The sequence below is a fragment of the Dunckerocampus dactyliophorus genome, chromosome 5 (assembly GCF_027744805.1).
Source record: "Dunckerocampus dactyliophorus isolate RoL2022-P2 chromosome 5, RoL_Ddac_1.1, whole genome shotgun sequence".
NCBI lineage: Eukaryota > Metazoa > Chordata > Actinopteri > Syngnathiformes > Syngnathidae > Dunckerocampus > Dunckerocampus dactyliophorus.
The window spans coordinates 9,956,667-9,979,325 of record NC_072823.1 but is presented as its reverse complement, the minus strand read 5'-3'; the positions used below and the strand labels follow the sequence as shown (position 1 = coordinate 9,979,325).

At 42.1% G+C, this 22,659-nt stretch overlaps 1 protein-coding gene across 7 annotated transcripts; it reads left to right on the top strand.

The window, feature by feature from the left end:
- The first annotated feature begins 1,948 nt into the window (after positions 1 to 1,948).
- man2a2 (mannosidase, alpha, class 2A, member 2) lies at positions 1,949 to 22,575 on the top strand. Of its 7 annotated transcripts, none has more exons than XM_054775354.1 (24): positions 1,949 to 2,090; positions 3,633 to 4,381; positions 4,564 to 4,821; positions 4,936 to 5,080; positions 5,692 to 5,863; positions 6,099 to 6,226; positions 6,462 to 6,635; positions 9,220 to 9,406; positions 11,182 to 11,359; positions 11,673 to 11,875; positions 12,310 to 12,492; positions 12,669 to 12,783; positions 13,060 to 13,130; positions 13,214 to 13,379; positions 16,093 to 16,329; positions 16,407 to 16,529; positions 16,630 to 16,744; positions 16,929 to 17,062; positions 17,163 to 17,304; positions 17,432 to 17,565; positions 19,548 to 19,625; positions 20,026 to 20,220; positions 21,637 to 21,750; positions 21,824 to 22,575. In XM_054775354.1, the coding sequence occupies exons 2-24, from the start codon at positions 4,250 to 4,252 to the stop codon at positions 21,974 to 21,976; spliced, it is 3,537 nt and encodes a 1,178-aa protein (XP_054631329.1). In that variant the 5' UTR covers positions 1,949 to 2,090; positions 3,633 to 4,249; the 3' UTR covers positions 21,977 to 22,575. The 7 variants fall into 7 exon arrangements, with proteins under 7 accessions (XP_054631329.1, XP_054631331.1, XP_054631330.1 ...); XM_054775356.1 differs by lacking the exon at positions 1,949 to 2,090 and adding an exon at positions 2,536 to 2,703 and having other exon boundaries at positions 4,585 to 4,821; XM_054775355.1 differs by lacking the exon at positions 1,949 to 2,090 and adding an exon at positions 2,536 to 2,703 and having other exon boundaries at positions 21,640 to 21,750.
- The last annotated feature ends 84 nt before the right edge of the window (positions 22,576 to 22,659 follow it).

Genomic DNA, 22,659 nt, shown 5'->3' with positions numbered 1-22,659 from the left:
TCTGCTAGATGTAAATACTTTGTAGCTCAAAGATGTGCTCATCATACCATTGCTGCCGTTGCTTGGCTGTGCTAGCGTGACTGCTAGCATGAATGAAGAGCAGCAGTTCCACAAGCTGGGAGGCGCTGGTTCTTCTCTCGCACCGAAAGCTGACCCATGCCACATTCTGGTTATCTCATCGTCCTCCTGCACCTCTGGAGCCGCGTCTTCCCTCCATCTGGGTAGAATCTAGCTGTCCCCTGAGCCAGAGGACTTTTTACATCGTCAGTACCTACCCTGGTGTGAAGCCAGCTGCTGCTGCCAGCGCCTTTATTCATTTTTCACGTGTCTCTGGAGACATTAAAAGAACTGTTAAGTTGCTCCCTCTGCCTCTGCATTCTGTGGTCCACTGCACACATCGTAACAGAAAACCCAAATGGCTTTCGCACAAAAGAACTTGTCATAACAAAGCCATTTACGAATCAGTACTTAGTCCAGCTTAGCAGTAGGCTGGCTACTATCAAGAATATTAGTAGAAAAATGTGGATTTCAAACGTCTTGTTGGTTTTTGACTTATTTCCATCTGCGGGGTCAGTATCAAAACATCTGTTTGACGAAATGCCGAAGCATCTGATGCGGCGAATGACGTCGTTTGGAAATGTGAACAAGCTTACTCCGTCTACTCCAGTGTTCCAACAAAAGCCTTAGACACAATGAACGGGCATAATATAAACAATACATAACAGAAATTGATCCAGAACTGGACCAGAACAATGGAGAAAGCATTGGAGTGTGGTGTGAACTTCTTCCGGAACGAGGGGCATTCAAAGACAAAGACGCCCACGTTTTTTTCCGCTGTGGAACACCCACGTAAACGAGGTGGCCGTGGCCCTCCGTCGTGGAAGAAGATGCTAGCATCTTTGTCACATACACAAGAATGGAAAGGCGACTGCGCAGGGATACGGCGGGAGACAAATATAACGCAGAGCGATTTGTGAGGTCTGATTTTTAAGTACCGGTAAGCATTTTTGTGATGCAGAAGTATTACTCTTTTGATCACATATTGTTCTGAGAAGCCAAACTCCTTACTTGTGAAACCCCAGCGACTACCTGGAACTAGTGATGGGTAGATGAGGCCTCGTGAAGCGTTACGATGCATTAACCAAACTGTAGCGACACTGTGGTAATATGTCTCAGTGTTGCTCAATACTGACACCTGTTGGATCTTAAAGGGTGCGCATCGCTACCGTGACACATACACAGACAACAATACCACATTTACTGTTTCTGATGCTACTCTGACAGTCAATAAATAATGAACGTGAACGTGTGCCATAACGTGGAAATCAAAGTGAAAGTTGTGAATGTGATGTTGCTTAAGTACAGGATTTTTTAAATACATTTGTATTTAAAAAAAGGTTTTTCCAGGGTCTTGGCATTCAAACCAAGTAAAAATCAAAAGTAAATCAATACTGTAAAAGTAAATCAACACTGTAAATTGAAGTATTAAATTGATTTATTATCAACTACTTCTGAGGAAGTAGTAAAATGTTTATATACTGTATCTGTGTATCGATGTGCTGCTTTTCTTTAGTAGGAAAATTCAGTTAATAAAAATAAATTTAACCTGCAGAAAATAAAATTAATATTTTCAACTAGGAGTCAATGAAATGCAGAAATTATTTCAGTTTAAGAGGAGATGAACTGTTTCCGAAAAACGGGATGAAATAAGAAAATAAACCAAATGGCTTATTTGCCGATATTAGATCAAAATGGTCCCACAAAGCGAAAATGTTTCTTTTTACTCTCCATGTCACACTGGATTCAACTGAAGAATTGTGCATCAAAAGACTTGTTCTTATTGCCGAGACGTTGCAACCCGATGACTGAAGTCAGATTCGCTTCCTAAACACACTTTAGCGCCTCACAGAAAGGCGAAACAGCAACTTTATCTATGACGTGACTCTTTCTTAAAGAGATACGCGCAACGGCACAGGGTTTCGCTCTTAGAGTTCGACACATGCGCCGACGCGTCGGTGTTCCTGGACCCATCACTACCTGGAACTACGTTCTTCATCACCGAAATCCGACCAGAACTGGACTAAGTGGGGGTGAGTCGCTGTTGCTGCACTAAACTGCTGATGGGGATGTCATACAACTTGATTTAAAAAAATCTGAACTGTCTCTTTCAGACCATATGTCATCAATGGCAGTACAAGTTCCCAAGTTCTTGCGCCTTTAAAGGGCACATTTCCCCCCCCGAAAATATTGGTCACGTTCCAGAATTTAGCAAGCATTTGACCTCAGGTTGGTGTCGCGTTCGGAATTTGGAATCAAAATATGGGCAACCTCGAAAAGGTACAAAGGAGTGTCATGCAAAGAAAGGTCTTCAGATGCAAGAGCTGTATACATGTTGATAATTTCAGGCCGGCATTAAACTTTAAACTCATTTAATGATTAGTAGACCAAAAGCGTACGTGGCTTTAAGACATTCAATAGTCCAAAAAGGGGTTGTTAAATGCAGCTGAAGCTCTTGACCAATCAGCGTAAGCTCCTCCCACAAGGCTTTGCGGCAGCTCGAAGATGCTAAGTAGCTGTAATGCTAGCTGCTATGCTAGTTGGCTGCTACAGCCAGTTAGATGGCAGCTTGCTGAACGCATCCTGAGGCACACATTCACAGGCGCAGAGGGCTGCTCGCTTACGGATCACTGCCCCAATTGACAGGTAACGTCAGAATTGTTAATTTTGTCCAAAAAAATGTCACACAGCAGCGTCTGCACTGGTAGAAGTCTGAAACATTAGCCTGGGCTATTTGTCACATTAGGTTATTGTTAAGAAGACAACACTTAAATGTTGTCTTAAAGGTTGACCTAGTGTTAAATATAAATGAATTGTGCTTTTACAATCTAGCTTGTAATCCAGCGAATTGATGTGATTTCTGCAGGTCACCAGCGCTAGCTTGTTAAGACTGCGATATATTGGTGAATTCTGGATTGATGGGGCATATTCTCGTCTGTACTTGATGCTCATTCGGCTGTGGCGTGCGCAGATTTGGTCAAATTCGGGTTCAAATATGTGCATTTGTTACAAAATTGAGGCACTGCGGTCTAAAGTATCTCCCGTCATCCAAGTTAAACCTTATCAGAAGTACAGCCCTCTGTCAATAAAGCCAACAGAGATGTTCATGGGTTGTCATTGTTTGCACAAACGATTGGCAACATTGCATACACCGACCCAAGACATTGTACCTTTGTATGTAAGTGTTTTGGATCAATTGTTAGTCTGCGTTTTGCCACAGTACGGCATAAGGTCATGTCATTGTTACTCCAGCTTGGAGAGTAAATGTTTGTTTTTAGGCAAATGTAAGTCACATCCGTCTATAGTCAAATCATAATATGAGCTTGCTATGTCACCTCTGTGGTTCTGCTTAAATAGTTGTGAGCGGCTTATGCTTGTGTTGGATTTGCTCACAGTGGGAAAACATGAACACCCGTTTGAGCTTAGAGGAAGTACCCAACCCCCATGCTTCCTGACTGCTTTCTCTTTCTCAATGTATTTTTTTTTCACCACACTGTCCCTGTCACACGTTCATCATGTGAATAAATTGATAGCAAGTTGTTGCTTGCTTCATTAATCTTTCAATATTTTAACAGCTAAAGAAGACCCTCGGATGCGATTTCATCGTGGCAGCTGCGGTGAAGCTAAAAGATCTGTCCATTCTGGAGTTGTCATGATGCCACTGTGGGAGGAATAATTTTTGTCTCATTCCGATTTCCTGGATGGGCTTTTGGGAGTCTACTTGTTTCTTTTGTGACAATTGCAAAACTGGAAGAAAGAAACGAGAACATTGAAAAATTATTTGCTGTTGAGGGAGTGGGGTCTTGACCAAAAAGCACAGGCACACAGAGTTACCTCGTGCTGCTGGAACACCAAGCTTCCTGTCTGTGTAGTGCTTCTTTTCCTCTTTTCCTGCTATCTCATCGTTTTGGATGATTGAGCACAAGGGCCACTTTGAAGGAGCCCACCGGTGGCTGTGGCCTGGCTTGAGCCGACGGACTTCTTGCCAGGTCTCTTAATTCACGTCATTTGGTGCCACTGCCATGAATGGCGCCTGGAGGACACAACCGTGAGGAACTGAACCCGTGGAATTGATGCTGATTGTGTTCCTGATTTTTTTTTGCCCGCAGCGGCGTTGTTCCCTATCTTAAGCCATATTTTTCTTTGTTGGGGAAATAAGAGACTGGAGTTACTTTACAATCTGGAGAGAAGGATGAAGCTAAGAAAGCAGGTGACTGTGTGTGGTGGGGCCATCTTCTGTGTCGCTGTATTCTCACTCTATCTCATGTTGGACCGTGTCCAGCATGACCCTGGAAGGCGACAAAATGGTGGAAACTTTCCACGGGTAAGATAACTATGTAAGGTCATATTGTAAATTTATTTTTTTACATCCTTTACACATCTTTTTAGATCCCAATGAATAATTAACTTTTGAAATTATATTCTAATATTAAACCAAAACGTTATTTTATTATTTGCGTTGCAGTGCTGTTTGTTACTGTACCTTGTTCTTTGTATGCGTTATAGAGCCAAATTTCCGTCCTGCAGAATCGGATAGAGCAGCTGGAACAGCTCCTGGAGGAAAACCACCAAATCATCAGCCACATAAAAGACTCTGTCATGGAGCTCACAGACACAGGAGCAGTGTCTCCCAGCGGCCACCTGCCCTTCAGGAGCGTCAATGGCTCCTGGGTGCTTCCCTTTGATGGCCACCCCACTTTTCTTGCTGTGAAGCCCCAGGACTGCCAGTTTGCTGCGGGCAGTCACAGTCAGGCAGACGTTCAGGTGAGTCTTCAGCGTTTTTGGCGCTTGGGTGGACAAATGCTTGTCTATGTTCACTTTGTGTGAAATGCAAGATAAATTTTTTGTGTATTTTTTTTTTTTTTCCCCTCTCTTCAGATGTTGGATGTATACTCCCTCCTGAAGTTTGACAACCCAGATGGTGGTGTTTGGAAACAGGGCTTTGACATCACCTATGATGCGGACGAGTGGGACAAAGATCCCCTGCAAGTGTTTGTGGTCCCACACTCACACAATGATCCAGGTGACACATGTTAAAATGTAACCCAGTGTTTGTAATGGTGTCATCACAGCTGCAGGCAGTAGACATTTTTAGAGTTTGCTTAATTTGGTATATCATTTTTCCAACATGATGCCACAACCTGAGGATTTAGAATTTAAGGTGACCTCATTCTTCGACCACAGACTTATTGCAACCAAAGTAACTTGTAAATGGCGCACATGCAGAGATTGCATTTCTTTACAGTACTTTATATACAGTACTGTGTAAAAATGTTAGGCCTCCTCCGGCTTTGTTTTTTGAATGACATTATCTCAGTCATTTTGACGTGTGAGGAATTCACCAGTTTTAAACAGCCCATGTTAAGTTAGCTACAGCGTTTCGAAAAGTCATTTCTTTATAACTAAAAATGTAAAACAGGATATTCAAAGACTGTGTGCATCTATGCAATCTCTTGAATTCCGAACACAGGGAAAGCCTGACCCTGCCAAATAACCTTCTGCTTAAATAACACATGAGCCTTATTTTTCATCATTTGCTGCATTTTTTCCCCCTTAGTGTCAAGCCTCACAACTGCTTTTTTTTGTGTTGTTAGTAAAGCGATTGCAACATCTGACACCAACTTTTCTATTTAGGTTGGATTAAGACGTTCGACAAGTACTTCACAGACCAGACGCAGCAGATTTTAAACAACATGGTGGTAAAGCTGGCAGAGGATCCTCGCAGGAAGTTTATCTGGTCTGAGATTTCCTTCTTCTCAAAGTGGTGGGAGAGCGCGGACGCTCAAAAGCAGGAGGCTGCACGCAAGTAAGTCACAGTTCAGTGGAGCGCACAATTTTTCAATCCTGTCAGCCAAATCTGAGAAGTAGCCAATATGGTTGTGCTGCTTTGTGACTTTTGTGCAGTGTTTTACACTATGGCTCATACTTGCTGGCAGATTGCGGACGTGCTGAAAATAGCGCGTTATCTCTGGATAATGTCATTCTTGCACTTTAGGGCGGGATTATTCTTACCTTCCTTTCTTAATCCTCTCTGACAACAGACTGATCCTTGGAGGACAGCTTGAGATTGTGACAGGAGGCTGGGTGATGACTGATGAAGCTAATGTTCACTACTTCGCCATGATTGACCAGCTGATTGAAGGACACCAGTGGCTTGAAAGAAACATAGGTACCCAATAGATTAGGAATGATACTTGGTGATGCTTTCAATAGAGATTTCTGGGAATATATACGTCTGCTGTGTCACTAACTAGCAAGACTTACATTTCATGACCCTAATTCATTCAATCACTTATTCACTTTCAGGAGTTGTAAGGCCACATTCATAGTTTAGGTCTTCACCGCTTCTTAACTGACAAGAACAGTATTATGATCCTAAAATACTTTACCCCTTTCTATCACAGGTATAGCGCCACGGAGTGGGTGGGCAATAGATCCTTTTGGTCACAGCTCGACTATGGCCTATTTGCTGAAGAAGGCCAACCTGACCAGCATGCTAATCCAGAGGGTCCACTACTCGGTCAAAAAGCATTTTGCTGCCACTCGAAATCTGGAGTTTATGTGGCGGCAGGACTGGGGTAAGTGAAGCACAGTTAGCTCATCTGTTGCAAGTGGTTATGTACCTGTTTTTGTTTTTTTTAGCTTGTATACTACATGTAATTGATCGTGGCGGCCCGCAACTACAAAGTAAAAGCTGCACTACCGTCTTGTCACGTTCTATGTGTTCCTTATTATCGTGCAAAAGGAAAAATTGTCCGTAAAATGTGTAGTCACCTGATGACAGCTTGTCACATGCGAAGCCCATCTATGCCAGCGTGTGTGATTACTCACGTTTTCAATTGACTTTCTGGTGTGTTTTACCCATTTGCACTGCCTGTCCAGCGGTATCTACCTAGACCACAGGCGAGCTAGAAGTGGCTATGATGTTCATGCTAACTTACTTTTTTAAATTGTCATTCAAGTCTTCCTCTCTTATTATGATACTTATAGCTTGTGTTACTAATGGCTTGTCTTCAACACACTAGATGTGTGTCTGAGTTGTTCAACTAACAAGTAGGGGGTCCAGCTTTAGACAGTGATGCTGTCTCCAACAGGTAGCTCTTATGCTGGCCGTAGCTCACCAGCTGATGTTGAGTAGTTCACCAAAGAATATTTGCTTCAACTCCTTAGTATTTTTTTTTATAAGTGTTCTATTCAAACATGACGCCTGTATTTAATGACAAATGAGCACATTGAGTAGAGAAGTACTTCGTAAATAAACGACAATGAAATGTTGGCAAGTCACATAAAAGAGCTAACCTATCCTTTTCTTTTTTTCCCCCCTGTGCTATCATAACCCTGGACTCTCAATTTATATTCTTTATACAGGTTTTACTCTAAAACAGGCATCAAATTAAATTGAGTTTTGTGTCAAATAGTACAAAATGTTGTACTTTTGTACTAACAGTCACCCTAATAAGGATAAGCGGCATAGAAAATAACAGCTGGATAGTCATGTAGTACTATTGGACTAAATAGGTCAGTAAGTTTAAACTAAGTATAAATAGGTAAGTTTAAACTAATTATAAATAGGGAAGTTTAAACTCTCACTTTAAGTGCTCTCAGCAACTTAAATTAAATTAACAGTTTTGCGAAGTTCTCGGTTCATGTTCTGCTGGTTGTTGAAAAACATTAAATAACTTAAATAAGCCATTTGTCATTTAAAAAAAAAAAAAAAAAAAAAAAAAAATTCTGACGCAGCAACGGAACGACACAACGGTGGCAATCCGATGCAGCCCACCACCACAGCTTCAGAAAATCCTAGGGGAAACCCTGGTGCATGTATTGTGTAATTCTACAGAACGTAGCTTCTAATTCTATTCTATTATGTAAATTGTTGTTAGAGTTGACGTCAACTCTTAACGACAATTTATTTCCAATTTATCATTTAAAAAATTGTATTTATTCCCTTAATACAAGGTTTATAGTATCTTTATTTTAACGTCTATTTACTACTTGATTGTTCCTTTCATACAGGAAAGTGTGAAAACATATGTAAATTACACATTTCGGAAAGTGAAATATTGTGTCAACAAGTAAGTTATTGTAGCACTTGAATACACCAATATACTAACAGAACTACAGGACCAGATCCAGGTTCGGAAGGAGTGGAATGAGAATGTGCGAATAGACCAAACACCAGAAGTTGATTTGATGTGAATGAATGATCAGTAATAGACAGAGACTGGATTGGATTGTAGTTTATTACTCCCACAGCGGGGAAATTCACTTGTTATAGCAGCAAGCAAGATACACAAGTAAAGAATACAAAAATAAGATAAGATAAAATATAGCTATAAAAGCTATAGAAAAGTAGTTATTTCACATGAAATAAAAATATAGTACTGTAAAAGTGACCCTGTTGTAAACAGTACTGTAATGTAAACATTAAACTGTAATGAAATAAATTATATAGAGATAAAATAATACAATGTAAGTAACCAATACTATAAGTACAGTTACGGAGGGGGTAAAGTGACATAGTGACTACAACATGATTCAGGTGTTGTAGAGCCTGACAGGGGTCGGTATGAAGGACCTGCGGAACCTCTCCTTCTTACACCGTGAGTGTAACAGTCTGCTGCTGAAGGAGCTGCTGAGGGAACCTACAGTGTCATGTAGGGGGTGAGAGGTGTTGTCCATGATGGATGTCAGCTTAGCCAACATCCTTCTGTCCCCCACTTCCTCCACGGAGTCCAGAGGACAGTCCAGGACAGAGCTCGCTCTCCTGATCAGGGGGCAGGATTAAATATAAGCTCTGCATCTTCCTACTCCTTTTCAGACATGTTGAATTATGCAAACGTAACCATGTGATGTTCATCCATGTAACTTGTTACACATGTCTGAAACAAATGAACATACCATACCATACCGTTCCTCCCATTGTCCGTGCTTTTGACATTCAGGAATATTTTGGAAGGACAAGCGCTAAACTATAGCCCCAGGAGTTTGAATTGCCATCATTATTTACCCTAATAAAGTTTTCTTAAATCCTGTTAAACTGTTGAGCGTAAGAAAGTCTGTGGCGTTTTATTCTTTTACAGTTAGTGTCTTTTCCTCTGACTTGGGATGTACCGTGCACTTCTGCCCAGCTGATATTTTAACGTGTACTATGTTTTATAGACAAAGGATCCAGTTCAGACATCTTCTGCCACATGATGCCCTTCTACAGCTATGACGTACCTCACACCTGCGGGCCCGACCCAAAGATCTGCTGCCAGTTTGACTTCAAAAGGCTACCAGGAGGACGGATCAACTGTCCTTGGAAAATTCCACCCAAGACTGTGGTGGAGGCAAATGTAGCGGAGAGGTAAGCTTTGGCTCCTGAAAAACCATGGTGGATTAATGAACAAGGAACTAAATATATTTATAATATTTACCATGTTTAGTAACGTATTTTAACACAAGAATAATATATGTAATATATATTTTAGTCAGTGTGTTGCAACTCTAATCTTTGATCCGTCAATATCTAAATTAAATGTGAGGTGCTTCCCAAAAGATTTGCTTCATTTCAGGGAAACCTGGATTTAATACACTGTACTTGTCTGTTGCAGGCAGTATTAACATATGCATATTTTCTAAAGGGACTTCAACTTGCACAAGGACACCAGGCAGAAAAACGGCATGTAGGCAGGAATACAGATTGACAGGAAGCAGATTTTACCAGCTTTAAGTTACTTTCAGAGTACACAGATGCAGCTCTAGAAATTCAAATGGAGAGCAGCAACTGAAAGACAGGTCAGTTCAAGGCTCGGGACAGTAAGTACAGTGAGCAGTGAGAGAGGGAACCAGTACTTTGCAATATTGAACTTTGTGACAATTTTGAAATTGTGCAAGATAAAAAATTCGGGGGTTTTATTAGCTGTAAACTATAAACACAAACCTTATTAGTAGGGCTGTCAAATTCTAAAAATGTTTAATCAGATTAATAAGTAAAAACAAAAACAAAACATGATTAAACACTGTTAGCAACTATGTGTGAAATAATCCCATTTTTACTGTATTTAATGAAGAGAAAGTTCAATGACAGGACAGTCTTATATATATTTGTATTAACAGCTCCAAATGAACTGAATATGTCGATCAAGCTAAAACATACCACACAAGTCTAAAAATCTATTTGTCGAACTAGGCTCTTTTAATAGCAATACATTTGAATCACAGTTTAAACCGTGTTATTATGAGCAATGAGGGGTTGTGTTCAAAGACATCATGTAATTTAAGGTAAATTACATATTTTCAGTGTAATTTCCAGCATACTTATATGTAACAAATTGTACATCTGAACGAACCCTTTTGGAGTTTTTTTTGAAGAAAATATTCAGTTTTGATATTAATATTTCAAACGGTTGTAGCTTGAAAATGGTTAGCGATAAAGGTATACTGTAAATGAGAAAAAAAAATCATCATTACACCCAAAGTTTGTGATGGGAGTAAATTCACTCATCTGATTTGCATATTATGACGTCACCAGACAGAAATGGTCAGATGCCTGTCTCCACGATAACCAACAAGCTCATCAAAATGTCTGATCCACATGTGATACTCTTCCTCATCTCTCACGGAAACACAGCCATCATCATCATCATTGAACACCACTGCTCCCTTCTCTGCTATTAGAAGTGTATTTCTTGCCACACACTCCGACGCGACTGTCCCTATTTCCGTTTTTTTTTTTTTTTACATTCCTGCAACCCCCTCCCCACACCATAGCGGTGTTTTGACCACCTGTGCTACATGCACCGCCTTTTAGGAGAAACATATGAGCTCTGTATGAGGATGCTCCACTGTGCTTATGAGGATGGACCCGTCACCTGTCATAAGAGGCGTGCATGCTCTGGTGCGCATGCGTTAAAGTTAGCGTGTTATTTTTGACAGCCCTAATTATTAGTAATAGTAAAGGTGCTTTACCTCTTCGGCAAAGTACTTTTTTCAACCAAAACATTCTTCAGACCACCACCTGCTTGTATACATTACCAATCATTTGAAAAGAAGACGCTGAACAAGTAAATGTCTTTATTTGTCACAATTAGAAGATAAACTTTGCAAAAATCTGCTTCAATTTGTTTTCTCCTAATGCAGGGCACAGTTGATCCTCGATCAATACCGAAAGAAGTCCAAACTCTATCGTAGCAAGGTTCTGCTCATCCCTCTAGGGGATGACTTCCGCTACGACAAGGCCTTGGAGTGGGACCAGCAGTACATCAACTACCAAAAGCTCTTTGACTATATGAATTCTCACCCTGAGATGCATGTCAAGGTGAGAAGTTAATTGGTCAACTATCTCCGACACATTTAAAAAATATATATCTATATATTTTTTTGTTTTCCGTGCTTCCCAGCCTGTGGTGAGCTGAATATTTGACTTGGCAATCTTTTTTTGATGGTAATGAATTATACAGGAGGATTTAAGTTCACTGAGGGAGCAAGAATCTATCACAGCTTAGTGTTTGGTTCTGTCCTCTGTGAGGAGAAGTCATGCATATTAATGAGCTTTGCTGTGTTTTGCATACATTGAATGTATTGTCTTTTGCTTTAACTTTCCACTCATTTGTGCCTACTGTTTCCTCCAGGTTCAGTTTGGAACTCTGACAGACTACTTCAGTGCTCTCTACAAATCCTATTCAGTGGCCCATGGATCACGACCTCCAGACTTTCCAGTGCTCAGTGGAGATTTCTTTGCCTATGCCGACCGCGAAGACCATTACTGGACTGGCTATTTTACATCCCGCCCTTTTTATAAGAGCTTGGACCGTGTGATTGAGTCACACCTCAGGTGGGGCAGCTTCATTCACACTTCACTCATGACTGTTACTCAAAACGTGCGCTGTGTGTGGGAGGTAGCGATCCAACAGAAACCTTTCGCTTTCTTTATGTGCACTGCAAACAACGTGTAGGCGTGGCACGCATGTTTCTTTGGCTAGTTAGACATGCATACCATACCTACACATACCTATATACTTAGACCTGATTCAAGTGTTGAAGGAATCAGTTAAGTAGTTGCTGTCAGTGATGCACCTTTCCCGTACAATAGCACTATACTACTATATAGAGCTTTTCTATGTACTTAGTTGCTGTAGTCCTTGGGCAATTTGATTGTCATTGTATGTGGTTTAAACATGCAAATCACATGACATGGAGAAGCCAACTTGAAGAAAGTAATATTGTGATGTTTTTGAGAGCGACTCATGAGTAATATTTATGTTTTAGGGGTGCAGAGATCCTTTATAGCTTGGCGGTTGCCAATGCTCGACACATGAGCATGGAGGGACGCTACCCAGTCTCGGATTATGCTCTGTTGGTGGATGCCAGACGTTCTGTGGGGCTCTTCCAGCATCATGATGCCATCACCGGTACTGCGAAGGAGAATGTTGTCATTGACTATGGAACCAGGTAAGGATGTGTGTGAGTAAGAAATGAAAATGACTTTGATCGATTAAGTTCTTTATCCAAAAGGATAATTCCATCTCCTGTCTATGTGGCAGAAACTTGCCGGTTTTTGTGGAGTAAAATAACAGGCAATCTGCTGTGACTCCCGGCCGAGCCATTGATTCTCCTGTCCTCCATAGATTGCTGCGTTCACTCATCGGCCTGAAGAGAGTAATCATCAATGCCGCTCATTTCCTGGTAATGAAGAACAAAGAGTTTTATCGCTTCTACCAGACGGAGCCTTTCTTGGAGACTGTAAGGAACCGCTGACACTGCTAGAAACCTTTTGCATATTACTGGTCGTTGTTTGCGTCTTGCTGTGTGGAGTTTGCATGTTCATCCTGTACCTATTCTGAGTTTTTATTTCTGGGTATTCCAGCTTCCTCCAACAGTCCAAACACATGCATGTTAGATTCAGACTATAAACGTGTGAATGTGAATGATTATCTGTCTGTATTGATCAATCATGAGGATAACTGGTGATCAGTCCAGGTCAGTTAAAGTTGTTTTTTTTTTTTTTGTTTTTTTTAGGATGATAGACGTGCAACTCAAGACTCTTTACCTGAACGCACTTTAATTGAGCTGGACCCAGCCGGGCCGAGGTAGGACCTACATCATGCCCCCGTCACACCTTTCCCTCAGCTCCTCCATCCCAAGACTCTGATTACTGTTTCGTGTCTGTTAGGTGCCTGGTGCTGTTCAATCCACTCGAGCAGGAGCGGCTGTGTGCAGTGACCGTGTTGGTCAACACCGTCAAGGTGAGGGTGCTCACGGAAGATGGACAGACTCTCCCTGTGCAGTTAAACGCTCAGTGGAGCTCGGCGACTCAAATGAGTTCAGAGGTGTTTGAGGTGAGCGATCACTTTTTAAAAAAAATAATTTTTATTTTTTAAGATCTCACTGATCAGTCTTTCCACACTCTTTTTACTGTCAACTCTGCAAAATCGGTGCTCTATCATGTCTTTGCAGCACTGCAGTTCTGTCAGAACTCTGATATGTACTCAATCAGCACTGCTTCACTAATCTAATGATGTAATAATACACTAAATTCCACAGTTAGGTGTGGTTTAAACAGGATAAACAGCCAGTGTTACGGTTTTGCCAGTGTAAAGCATATTGTGCTCTACATGTAAACATTAATGCCCTCAGGACATCAGCTGCAAATACCCTCTGCTTGCACATGTAAAATAAATGTTCTCTACCTTTCACTAATTGAAGGTTGCTTGGAACATTTGGCCCGACACCATTTATTTGTAATGCATATTTTTAAATAAACCTTGACAATACAAATGGCTCGTGTCTGAAATACTCAAATCCAGCACAATATGAATTTGCACAGAAAAATGCAAAATACTGCATTATGCATAATACATACTGTATGAAGAAATATATTGCAATACGTCTCGTAAATATAGCACAAAACCAGAGGGTTATATCATGTATGTTTTAGACCGCCTCCTTCTTGATACATTCCCCCTGAGTGCTAACTGTGACCCATTGGCTTGCAGCACGGCTGCCTGCTGTGTATAAAATGAAATGAGTGGAATGTGAAATCACATCCCAACGTTGCAAATGGGACAGGCATGTTTCTCCTGAGGCTATCCCTCAATGGGAGCAGTACATTTGAAGAAGCTTAAAAGCTGACACACACATGAATCAATCATGAAGTTGACTTTGATTTTGTGAGTAATGAGCAACTCTGTGTCAAATATTTATTTTAATTGTATTATTTGAGACTTTCTTATGCACTGTATAGACTGGCCTACATTCATAGGGTCTCAGTAGGAGGACTTCAAGCCCAAAATGTTTTTTTTTTACATGTAGAAACCTTGTGCGTGGTTAATCTTTGCTGGCACACAGCGACAATATTGTTTCGGAAGTGATCAGATGGATAGCGCTGTGGTGAAAATGGCTTGCATACACAAAAGTTTTTGTGTATACAACACAGGTCAGTTTTCTTTGCATCACATACAAATTTTGGATAATAGTACTTGAGATCTCAACATGGGACAAAATGATCTCTATTAATAATAATAATAATAATATAATATTATTGTTACTAATTATTACTTGCGTTGAAGATGTATACCCTTGGTTCCTCTTTTCCACGCTTGACACTGAAGTGCTTACTCCACAAATGTAGCATTGAAAGATGAAATATAAAGATTGTTCCAGAGCGTACCATTTTTGATGTGTATCTGCAAGATACCACACATTTTTCTTTAGTCTCACCAGACACTCCTGCACAACATTAGTCATTGTGGGCCTATAGTCAAAACGCATGCCCATTATCCACACTCTTTGGATGCATTGTTATTAATCATGTGGAATGTGCATCCATTTACGGCTGGGAAATAATTTACAGAGTGAGATATGCATTCTCAATATCATTTTTCATCTAGGCTTGTTATAGAACATTGCCTTTGTTGTGTAAATTGGTTCTCAACTAGTTTGGCTGCTGGACCCACCATCACCTTTCAGTGACAAGCGGAGACCCAAATTGCGGACATCATTAACGCAAACTTCTTAAATATACTACTTATTTAATAAATCACATTTATATATTTAAAATTGAAAGGTATTGTAGCGGTTATGCGGCTGTCTAGAGTGTGCCAACTTCTGAATGTGTTGCAAGTGTTATATCCCACCCTCTTCCTGCTCCAAGCATGTAAGCAAGCCCTAACCTCAGGTAACAAACACATGCGAAGGAGCCTTTGCTAAGCGCTGGCGGCGTCATTATGAGCTGGTTGCAAACAGTCCCTTTAATGAAAAGACTACAGTGCAAATTGAATTTGAGGCAGTGCAAAATAAGTGTGTCAGCACAAAACAAGTTTGACCATCATTTCACAAACAGTAAGTTCAGCAAAAAGTGTCTAAAGGTTTTGTGTACATGTTATATCTTCTGGGGTGTTGAATCAGAGCATTTTCACATGGATGACCTTGATGAGAAGCGAAACAAGAAGTTAAAATTCAAGCAAGTCCAGTTGCTTAGTCAGTAGGTAAGTTTAATAATAAGAGGACCATTTCTTCTGTAGACCACCCCTCTGTCTGGGTCAGATGATTTGGGCATCAAACAACGTCCCAGTACCGTAATACTGTACCTGCTAGTCTTCTTTGTGGGTTGAGTTCCCCCATGCAGCACAATGTGAGCTTTCGCTTAATTGCTCCACTGTTCTCCAGCAAATACGTAGCTATCTAGCTGTGTGTCAGATAGATGCCGCCTTAAGTCCACACTCTATGTCCTTCCCCTCCCGCTCAAGCTTGACCAAGTCTCCCATAAACATAGCATGCACCCCATGGTGGTGTAGCAAGTGAACAGCACTGATGAGAGGTGCATTCAGGGACATCAGGTCATTACATTATTTTTCTTGGCAAAGACCCCGTGACCCACTGAAAACTGCTGCGCTACCCAACCCACCATTTGAGAATCACTGGTGCAAAAGATTTGAACTTTTATTAAATGCCTTGGGGTGAACTCTTTGTGCGGCTTTCAACATAATGGAAATGAAGCCAAACGTGTAAAAGCTCATTAATTGTGGGTCTCTTCTGCCGTTCTCTTCGCAGGCCACATTCATGGTGCGCCTGCCACCGCTGGGTCTCGCCATCTTCCATCTTTATGATTCTCCAAGCTCGCCCATGACGCTGCGCTCAGACACAGTCCTCCGACTGCCGGGAAATTCACTGCCTGCCCGTGCCTCGGACCCACTTCCTGTTCGGTCTCAGCATGCTGACCCTCAGACCTTTTATGTTACCAGCCAGTTTTTGACGCTGGGCTTCTCCGGCACTACGGGCCTGCTGGAGGTTAGAGTTCAATCTGCTAATCTTTATTCCACATGAACATAATAAAACTGACTATTGAATTGTGTCTTGTGCTACAGAGTATCAAACGGAAAGATGATCCTCAGGAAGTGAAGGTCCAGATGCATTTCATGGTGTATGGGACTCGCATCTCCAAGGACAAAAGTGGTGCTTATCTTTTCCTCCCTGATGGGAAAGCAACGGTACTGACTCACAATGTTTTTTTTCTGTGTGTTCTGACACGCCATGCTACTGCTGCACTTGGTGCATTTATATCCCACTATTGTGATTTGACTCTTTCAGCCGTACGACCACAAAGAACTGCCTGCAGTGCGCGTCGTCGAGGGACCTCTCTTCTCTGAAGTGGTGGCATACTACCAACATTTTCAGCAGGCCGTTCGCATCAACAACGTGCCAGGTAACTAAAGCGTGCTGTGGAATCTGTTCAAATAGCAAAAGCAGCAGCTGTCTTGTGTTTATTTTATGGCACCGCAAGGGCCAATGGGTCCAATTAATGTGTACTTTATACCTCATTAAAAAGACATATTCCATGCTTGCCAGAGTTTGTTGTTTTTGATTTTACTTCCTTCTTGTGTGTTAAGGTATGGATGGCCTGTCTTTGGACATCACCACCTCCGTGGACATCAGAGATCAGACTAATACAGAGTTGGCCATGCGACTGGTCACAGACATACAGAATGGAGATGTCTTCTACACAGACCTCAATGGCTTCCAGGTCAGTCCCAAGCTACGGATCAGAGGTGGAATGGTGATATTACAATAAAGCAATTTCAAGATGTGCTGGTTGATAAGCTGACACTTAACACCTCTTGCAGATGCAGCTTCGTCGCCGACACCTGAAGCTTCCCTTACAAGCTAACTTCTACCCAATGCCCAGCCAAGCGTACATCCAGGACAGCAATCACAGACTGACACTACACACAGCTCAGTCCCTGGGTGTCACCAGCCTGGAGAATGGTCTGCCTTTTATTTTGCTTCATATTATTATTTTTTTTTTGGTTGCACACAGCTCACACTCTCACAATGTCATGCTTCTCCTTGTGGTTAGGATGTGTACATTTTCAATTTTAATGATCACTTCCAGGCCAACTCGAAGTGATTTTGGACCGCCGACTGATGCAGGATGATAATCGTGGACTGGGTCAAGGTCTCAAGGACAACAAAAGGACAGTCAACCGCTTTCGACTGCTCCTGGAGAGAAGGTCCACAGGCAACAAGGTCGGTTAGCCGACTGCAAACGCAAGCTGTGAAATTACTTCCTCTTTACTGCATGTACACTATATGGACAAAAGTACTGGTACACCTGGCCAAGGGGAAAATGGGTACAGCTAGAAAATCATTGCCATTAATTTTATAACAATGTTGGAGTTCTTTTCTCTTTCCAAAGGTGGGGCTTGAGGCCATGGCTCTTGTATTCTTCTAACCATGCGTGTATGGACCTGGAACAGTAAAGGCCTCCCCCAAACAATTCCCACAACATTTGAAGCATAGAATAGTTAAAAATATCTTAGATGACTCAACGTTCAGGGAGTCCTAAGGCCGGCTGCACGGTGGCCTAGTGGTGAGCATGTTGGGCATCTGGAAGATCTGAGTTTGAATCTCCGTTGGACATCTCTGTGTGGAGTATGCATGTTCTCCCCGTGCGTGTGTGGGTTTTCTCTGGGTACTCCAGCTTCCTCCCACATTCCAAAAACATGCATGTTAGGTTAATTGGCGACTCTAAATTGTCCATAGGTATGAATGTGAGTGTGAATGGTTGTTTGTCTGTTTGTGAGCTGCGTTGGCTGACGACTAGTCCAGGGTGTACCCCGCCTCTCGCCCACAGTCAGCTAGGATAGGCTCCAGCGTACCCCTGCCACCTTAGTGAGGACAAGTGGCATAGAAAATGAATGAATGAGTCCTAAGGGCCATTCCAAACTTACTGATTAATTGTATCTCCTCAGGGCCTGTCTGAACTTGAAAGGCTGAGAAGCTGATCGAGGACGCTTTATCAACTTAACTCCAGTAGATTTTCACACCTCAACTGTTTACAGGAGCCTGTCAAGCTAGGTTGACAATCTTAAATCAAAGAGGAATAGCATCAAATGAACTTTGTTAATTACAATATTTCCACCTAACAGTATATCTTACAACCAGCAAGTCATTACATACCTTTGGTATCTCTGATCATCTCTGTAGTCACAATCATTTCAGGAGCGTCGTCCGTTTTCTATTAAATGCACAACTACCTGCTTCGCATCATGTCACATAGATATCAGACATGTGAAATTAGTATCAGGATTATGAAGTTCATTGCATCAGTGCTGTCATGTGGTGTTTACATTTAACAGCGAGTTTTCAAATGAGTCAGTTTTACCCAAACAGGGTGGTTTTGTTATGCTCCTATTCAAATGAGTGTGCTTGGAAAACTGCATGATGGCTCAACATGGCTCAAATTTGCAGTAGATGATTCCCTTTCCTCTTAAATTTGAGTTATGACCAGCAGGTGGCAGAGACGGGCCTGTTTGGGTACATACAGTCGTGGAAAGAACTATTAGACCACACTTGTTTCTTTAGCTCATTGACCCATTTTAATGCCTGGTACAACTAAAGGTACATTTTGTTTGCACAAATATAATGATGATGATAAATATAGCTCATAAGAGTTGAATTTAAGAGCTGATATCTAGCAACTTCCATGGTTTTCTTGATAATCAAAATCACTTAAGTTCTTACATGAACAGCTATAGCATTGTACTGCCAAGAAATGTAACTCTTATGAGCTATTTTTGTTGTCATTGTTGTATTTGTCCAAACAAAGCCACCTTGAGTTGCATCAGGCCTTAAAATGAACAAGAAACTGAACAAACAAGGGTGCTCTAATCATTTTTTTCCCATGACTGTAGCACTACATTGTACAGATCTTCATAAAGGTGTCACCAGTCAGTATATACAGTATGTAAGAAGAAAGTAAACCGCTTGTCAGTGTGGTACATATAACTTTCACTGTATCGTAACAATCGGATACCCGGTGTGATGCAGCGTGGGCATCTGCGACCATGCATTCCTAGTTAAATGATTAGGGGTGTGCTTCTGTCCATATAGTGTATTTGCGCAAGCTGCTTCCTTCATTACGCTGTTCATAAACACCTCATCATATCTTTTCATCCTTCCTCATTTCAAGTGTTTGTTTTTCATCTCTCCCCTTCTGTTGCCTTCAGCCTGATGGCTTCTTAGCCAAATTCTTCTCCTTGTTTCACTCTCTCCTCTCCAAAATGTTGAGTGACAGAGTTCAAGAGGTAACGTTGTCATGGCAACAGTGATGATGCTCATACCAGTAGCCTGTGCTGTAGCTCAGTTTTTGTTCGTTGTCACATACACTGTAGTCCCGCTGAGCCAAAAGTAACAAATGGTAGAATTGATCAAACAAATGAGAATGGAGGACATTGATTGCTGTTTCAGTGTGTAGTGCTCCAGAACTGCTCATGATTGTTTTGGATAAAGTGTCTGCCAAGATCCTTTGTTGGACTAAAACATGGCGTTTGGAGCGGTTTAATATTGTACTTTGTCATTAAAATGTAGACCAAACCCAGTTTGTATTGATAGTTCTGTGTTGTAAGTGCAGTCGTCGTGACATGTACAAGCTAGACGCGACTGTCTACCACACTAATTGCCATCCTCATCTGTACCCTCCCCCAGATGACAGACAGCCACACAACGAGCTTCCCCTCCGTGCTCAGTCACATGACCAACGGCATTCTGAATCACAACGTTCTGGCACTGCCCGTCTTGCCCAAAAGGCGTGGCATCCCTCCTCTGCAAACCTTCGCGCCGCTCAAGTCCACCCTTCCCTGCGACTTCCACCTGCTCAACCTGCGCAGCATCCAAAGCCAAGTAAAGAAGACGCTTTTGAAACGAAATGTTGCCAGCTGAAATAATCAGTTTCAAACGTTGCACTTGTTTTAATTTTGCTCTTTTATAGTGGTATGACAGTGGAAGAGATAGTTGGGGTTTTGTGACACCCCCATCAGCAGTGTAGTAAATCAACAGAGAGGTCCGGTTCTGGTGAGGATTTCGATGATGAAGAGCATATAGTTCCAGGTAGTCGCTGGGGTTACACAAGTGAGGAGTTTGGTTTCTCAAAACAATGTGCGTACAAAAGAGTAATACATATGCCTCTTCGGGGAAAAAAAAAACAGATCTCACAAATCGCTCGGCGTTATATTTGTCTCTCGCCGGTATCCCTGCGCTCTGTCGCCTCTCCGTACTTGTGCATGTGACGAAGGCGCTCGCATCTTCTTCGGCGACATCTCGTTTTCGTGTGTTCCACAGCGACTGGCATTGATTGACTGTTACTCACAGCTGTCTCAAAGAATAGACATTTTTAGAATATAAGCTCAGTATAAAACATATGATACTGTCATCCCTCGTTTACCGTGGTTGATTGGTTCCAGATCCGACTGTGATGAGTGGATTTCCGCAAAGTAAGACTCGTTACTTATAAATGGAATGGAGTTGGAGCATAGAAAACCTGCTGACGACCTTTTAGTGGTTTTTAACATTATTAGAGCCCTCTAGACATGAAACAACACCCCTATAGTCACCTTTACAATCATACTACCCAATATAGACTCTCACATGTTAGCATTGGGAGAGCTCCTTGTTGTTTCCTGTGGTGGGTATTGTCTCTTAAAAGTACCATAATGTAACATTACTAGTGGAGACTACTACAACACACAACGTACTGCATCTTTCAATGCGTTTTCTGAATGCATTTTAGTTTTAGTCAATTTTGCTTAAAGGAGCATAGTTTTTGACTAATAGGCCATAGTCAACCATGTAACAGCATGGTTTAGAAATTATTAATACATATTCTTGAAAAACGTGAGGGTGAAACTGTGAAATTTGAAGCACGATGTGGTGAGGAGCGACTGTACTCGCACCGACGTACGTTCCGTTTCTCGTGTTACATTAACGTCCACTCATTGTTGCTTTAGTGACGAGCAGCAGCAGAGATGTGTGTGCCACTTTTGTTGCTGCGCTATGGCGAGGTTGCAATAACCTCAGATCTGGTTCTACGGTTATGATCCCATTTTTTGTTGGTTGCCGTCGCTGCTGTCCTGCTGTGTTGACATCGCACAAAAACAAAGAAAAGCACGTGAAGTTGGTCCTCATGATGACAGTTAAGTGTTTGGGCATCCTTCGAGGCATTTCCCCAAACGTGTGGTCTGTTTCCACGTCGCACAGCTTTCATGGCATGTTAACGTTAACACTGCATTGCCTGCTGTCTGTTTGTGTGTACTAAAACAGCAGGACCCCAACGCTCCGTCACCGTACACAGCTTTAATTCTTCACCGTTTCGGCCTTGACTGTAGTTTGGACGCTCCCAACCTGGGCTTTAACTGCACCACCACCCAAGGACAGGTGAGGAAAGATGTTTCTTTTTACCACTTTCTGCCTGATCTCATGCTTTCCCACTTTGTTGTCCTCCATGCAGCTCAACATTTCCAGCCTCTTTAAAAACGTGGACGTGCAGCTGCTCCAGCCTACATCTTTGACCTTAATGTATTCTAGTCCACCACTGGCCAACCACTCCGCAGTCAGTCTCGATCCAATGGAGATCTCCGCCTTTAAGCTCAAGCTGCACTAGGAGCCACCCTACACCCAACGGGCTCGGACCCTTCGGACCGAGAACTGAGCCTCGGCCGGCTGTGGACCGGCCATAGAAGGGGGCCTGGGATACTTGGCTTTGTCAAACACATGTTGAACCACAGACAAGTCGGATGACCCTTATCAACTGCAGCGTGGGAGCTGATTGCTGTTTAGGCCGTCAGGAAACAGAACATGTGACTGGGTGTTGCTGCGCAAGAATGTTTTCTATCCTGGAACTGAACTACTGAATGTAAATATCCCAATGATGTGTGGCTGGAAGGGTGGCAGCGGGAGCACATCGCAGTGCAATTGACAAAGCTTTATTTCTTTTATGGACTTTTTATGTTTACTTTTTAATTTTTCTATATGCACAATCAGTTTTCTTTTGATATCATTTCAATTTAATGTCACCTTTCTTTTTATTTGGGCTCAACGCAGCAAAGAGAATGTGTGACATGGACATTTGGTCTCATCTCACTGCCGCGACAATGTGATCATGACTCGTTCGAGAGCTCCGTAGTCACCGTCACTGTTTGGGTCCTTCACTCTGTCATCATCAGCCTCTGGAGCTTCCTCTTCACGGAAGAACATTTATCTTCATTCTCGTGCTGGCACGTCGCCGCCGTGAGAGGCTGCTTATTTTGCCGTGTTGACCACATCGTGAGCACGGCCGGCGCTGTG